Source organism: Rhodamnia argentea, chromosome 7, assembly GCF_020921035.1.
Source record: "Rhodamnia argentea isolate NSW1041297 chromosome 7, ASM2092103v1, whole genome shotgun sequence".
Taxonomy (NCBI): domain Eukaryota; kingdom Viridiplantae; phylum Streptophyta; class Magnoliopsida; order Myrtales; family Myrtaceae; genus Rhodamnia; species Rhodamnia argentea.
Genome location: NC_063156.1, coordinates 22,938,039 through 22,941,729, shown reverse-complemented (window position 1 = coordinate 22,941,729; position 3,691 = coordinate 22,938,039). Strand labels below are relative to the sequence as shown.

The 3,691-nt window shown below is 43.2% G+C and overlaps 1 protein-coding gene across 2 annotated transcripts; it reads right to left on the bottom strand.

The window, feature by feature from the left end:
* Nucleotides 1–21: 21 nt before the first annotated feature.
* On the bottom strand, nt 22–2,496 carry LOC115734632 (UDP-arabinopyranose mutase 3). 2 transcript variants are annotated; one of them, XR_004014690.2, is made up of 5 exons: nt 2,078–2,496; nt 1,066–1,316; nt 805–973; nt 237–638; nt 22–188 (listed from the first exon to the last, which is right to left on the bottom strand). XR_004014690.2 is itself a non-coding variant. In XM_030665496.2 (4 exons), exons 1-4 carry the CDS (start codon nt 2,420–2,422, stop codon nt 297–299), a joined length of 1,107 nt encoding a protein of 368 aa, XP_030521356.1. In that variant the 5' UTR covers nt 2,423–2,496; the 3' UTR covers nt 22–296. The 2 variants fall into 2 exon arrangements, 1 of the variants encoding a protein (XP_030521356.1); XM_030665496.2 differs by having other exon boundaries at nt 22–638.
* Between the last annotated feature and the right edge of the window lie 1,195 nt (nt 2,497–3,691).

The window sequence follows — 3,691 nt, the reverse complement described above, 5'->3', positions numbered from 1 at the left end:
AACGACTCAAAAAAAAAAAAAAAATAGAAAGTAGCAATCATCTCATCCCATCCATAAGGAAATCAAATCTCATCAAAATGCCGAATCTAATTCAGTACAGAATCCCTAAATAACCTTATTGTTCTAATCTCATAGTAACATAAATATAATAAATAAGACAAAAAGAGCTTCAAACCCGCCATGTAAATAATGCTCTTGAAAGTCAAAAGGACAAAAAACTAGGACAGAAATAATAAGACTGAAGGTACAGGATCAGCACTATTCGAGGGAAAAATGCCTGTCAAAGAAACAACTCTCTACTTCGCAGGGCCATTGAGAGCAGCAGCGGATTCCTTGCCGGATGGGTTGAGCTCGTCCCATGCCTCAACCCATGTGACCATGGCATCGGCCAGCTTGTTGAAGTACTCGTCGACCTTGCCGAGCTTGGCTTTCACTTGCTTAGAGAGCTCGAGGTAGCATTTCTGGACGGAGGTGCATTCCTTTGGAAGGGTCGCAGACTGGAAGAATGGGATCAGCTCCTCTTGCCAGTAGATACCCTTGTACTCTTTCTTGAGGTTCACAAACGGATTGCTAGCTTTGCTGTGCCAGATGTAAGGGAGTCCTGTCTTCACTCCAAATCCCAAATGATCACAGATAACCTGCGTAGTCATCAAAATGACTGATTTTAGCTTCTCTAATCAAGTGGGCAAAAAATCAAAATCAAATAATGTCCAGTCCCATTTCTCGGATGCTGACAAAATGCAAGTCTTATTTGTCGAGCTATTTCTGAAAACGCATTACAAGAACAGTTTGAAACCTAACTACCTTCATGCACCAGCCAGCCCACATATCGTCGTAGCGCCCGATTGGCTGACCATCACCCATGAGGCCAAAGTACATAGCAGGGCCAATCAACTCACGGTTGAACGCCAAGTTCATTCCGCACATAGGGAAGAGAGTTCCCTTTGGAATTGTCAAGACAGCATCCACGAACCTGGTAGAGAGAGGCACAAGGTATTCATAATCCAATGCCGAAGCATGCATTGCACTTATACACACACAGATCAGAGAGTACGAAGTCCAAACCTAGTGTTCCTTTCAAGAGGCTTGACGAGCTGAGTGGGGGCATCATAATCAGGGATGTTGAGCCAGAGGCCATGGGAAACAGCGGTTGGAGTGCCCTCGCGGAGACTGAAGGGATATCCGCGAACAAAGTCAGCACCATCTCTGTATGGATCATAAAGGGTGTTGAAGAAAAACGGTGTGGATGGAGTCAGAAGGTTCTTGATGTGCTGCTCGAGCGCGTTGATGTCCTTGCCAGTTGGATCCTTAGCGACCTACCATTGTTCACATACAAATAAATAAACAACGTCACAAATAAACTAATTTTCACCTTGACTCGCCAACTTCAACAACAAGAAAGCAATGCACCACAATATTAAGCCCTTATTTTCTATGGGATATCCGTCAGACAAAAAGCATGCCCATAGTTTCACTCACACTTCAATGTTAAACCTTGACCAGATCATGCAGCCTAGGACATTACATGAAACAAAAAAACAAAAAAAAAAGAGGCTAGATCTCGCGTATGGCGAAACAAAAAGTAAAAAGCTACAGCAAAGCAAGGGTTTTTCGTTAGGATCTAAGTCAACACCGGGGGATAAAACAAAAATTCAAACTAGAAATGGTGAGAATTACGACAATGTCCCTACTCAAACTCGCTCAATCGATAGAAAATCAACAGATCTACCTTTCCCAACTCTCCGCCACCAGCCTCGTGACCGATAACAGTATTACTAAGCTCTTTAAGAAACCTAGATTGACATCCACTACTGAAGTCTGCTCACCAAAATTAAAGCATCCCTTCCCATAAGCTACTTGAGTCAAAACACAGATCAGCCCGCCCAAACAACCACCAACCAATTCACAGTGACCAGATCGGCATAGAACGAACGAAACCAGAACTAGATCTCCACATTTAAAACAAAAACAGAAAAAAAAAAAAAAAAAAAAAAGAAAACAGTCCGCTGATTGTCAATTCAACTAGTCACGGTCAACCACGATCCAAATCCAAACTACCAGAAGGAGCAAGACTCACGAAGCAATCGTCGTCGATGGTGAAGATGTACTTCTTCTTGGAGACCATGTAGCCGAAGCAGCGGCAGGCGGAGTCCTTGAACGAGATGCAGGAGGCCTTGGGCCCCAGGATGCGGTTGATGTCGTTGCGGTTGTAGAGTTCGTAGTCAAAGCCCTCGGGGACCTTGATCACCTTCGAAGGGTCGCCGTCCTGGACGATGATCAGGTGGTAGGGCTGGAAGAAGGGCCTCCACATCTCCAGGAAGTCCAGGTTCCGGATCGTTGGGATCACGATGTCGAGCTCGTCCCTCAGCAGCGGCGTCGGCGAGACGGCGGTCGCGGCGGAGGAGGAGGAGGCCGACGCCATAGTCAAGAGCGAGAGAGAGAGAGAGAAAGAGAGAAGAGAAGGGAGGGAGGATGAGGGAGAGTGAGAGGAAAGAGCCGGGGTTTGTGGGGGTTTATATATGAAGTGGCGGCACGTGCGAGGGGCGTGGTCTAGTTAAGCGTCGTGCTGTACGCGGGGCGTCATTGGTGCCACGTTGACACTCTTCCTCGCCCTTTTTCCTTTTTCTCTCCAGAAATTTAGAAAAGGAAAAAAAAAAAAAAGAGGAAAGGAAAGGAAGAATCTGATTTCCTTTTTGGGGAGATTATACAAGATTACCATAAATTAGTAGTAGATATTCGCCCTTAAACTGTCATACATTGTCAATAGATATGCAGCCCTGGCGATAAATGAATTAAGGGTGGAGATGCTAGTATCATAAGTAATGCGGGCTCGACAAAATAGGCATAGCAAAAGTCATAGAGAAAAGAGTTAGAGATAATTCTATAGTTCTCAATGTATCGTGACCTTTCTTATCGTTACAATATTTCCCTCGCTAAAATGTGGATTTCGACTTTTTTTAAAAGAGGAAACAAATGTATGATTTCAACACCAATCAAGAAATTTCCCTACTCGGTAACTACCTATTCAAAATTTTTAGTGTGCGGTTGAAATCTCGCGTGAAACCGATAAAGATTCTCTTCTAATTCCCATTCGTATAAAAAGCGAATATTTAATAGGACACTGGGGAAACAGACGGGAAAGAAGAGTCGGTCGGGATGTATTGGTTGAACTAATGAGCGAGGTTTCTCATCCTTGAAACTTATCGCATTCGTGCTGGACATAGAAAAATCTATATCTTAATTAACATGAAAAAGTCATTTACAAAACATGTTAAGGCATTATTATAACATTTTCCTCAGCTCTTTTGTCCATATCTCTTCAATAATTTTGTGAATTCTAGGTTGATCGTGATTAATATAGTAACATTTTGTTACCTTGAATAATCATTTATAAAGTTTATGAACGCCAACGTCATGAACTTGGAACTGCATGCCCAAAATGAAATATCAAACTCATGGTGAGATTAAAAGAAAAAAGACAGCATATTGTAGAGAAGTCCTTAAAATAGTAGAACCCAAAAAAAAAAAAAGGAGTACTGCTTTTTTTTTGTGTTTTCCCCAGTAAGACAGAATATAATGTCCATCGAAAATTAGTAAACGAAAAAGAAAAAAGAGGGAAAGCGGGGGGAAAAGACCCGAAAGGGTCGCGGCACGTGAGATCCGGCAGGGTCGGCACGAGAGGCGCACGCGC

What these genes read in the sequence shown, in the direction of transcription:
- LOC115734632 (XM_030665496.2), bottom strand. Translation starts at nt 2,422, where the DNA reads ATGGCGTCGGCCTCCTCCTCCTCCGCCGCGACCGCCGTCTCGCCGACG. An exon ending in CCATCGACGACGATTGCTTC is followed by an intron (nt 1,317 to 2,077) that starts GTGAGTCTTGCT and finishes GAACAATGGTAG; the next exon opens with GTCGCTAAGGATCCAACTGG. An exon ending in GGGCTGGCTGGTGCATGAAG is followed by an intron (nt 639 to 804) that starts GTAGTTAGGTTT and finishes ATGACTACGCAG; the next exon opens with GTTATCTGTGATCATTTGGG.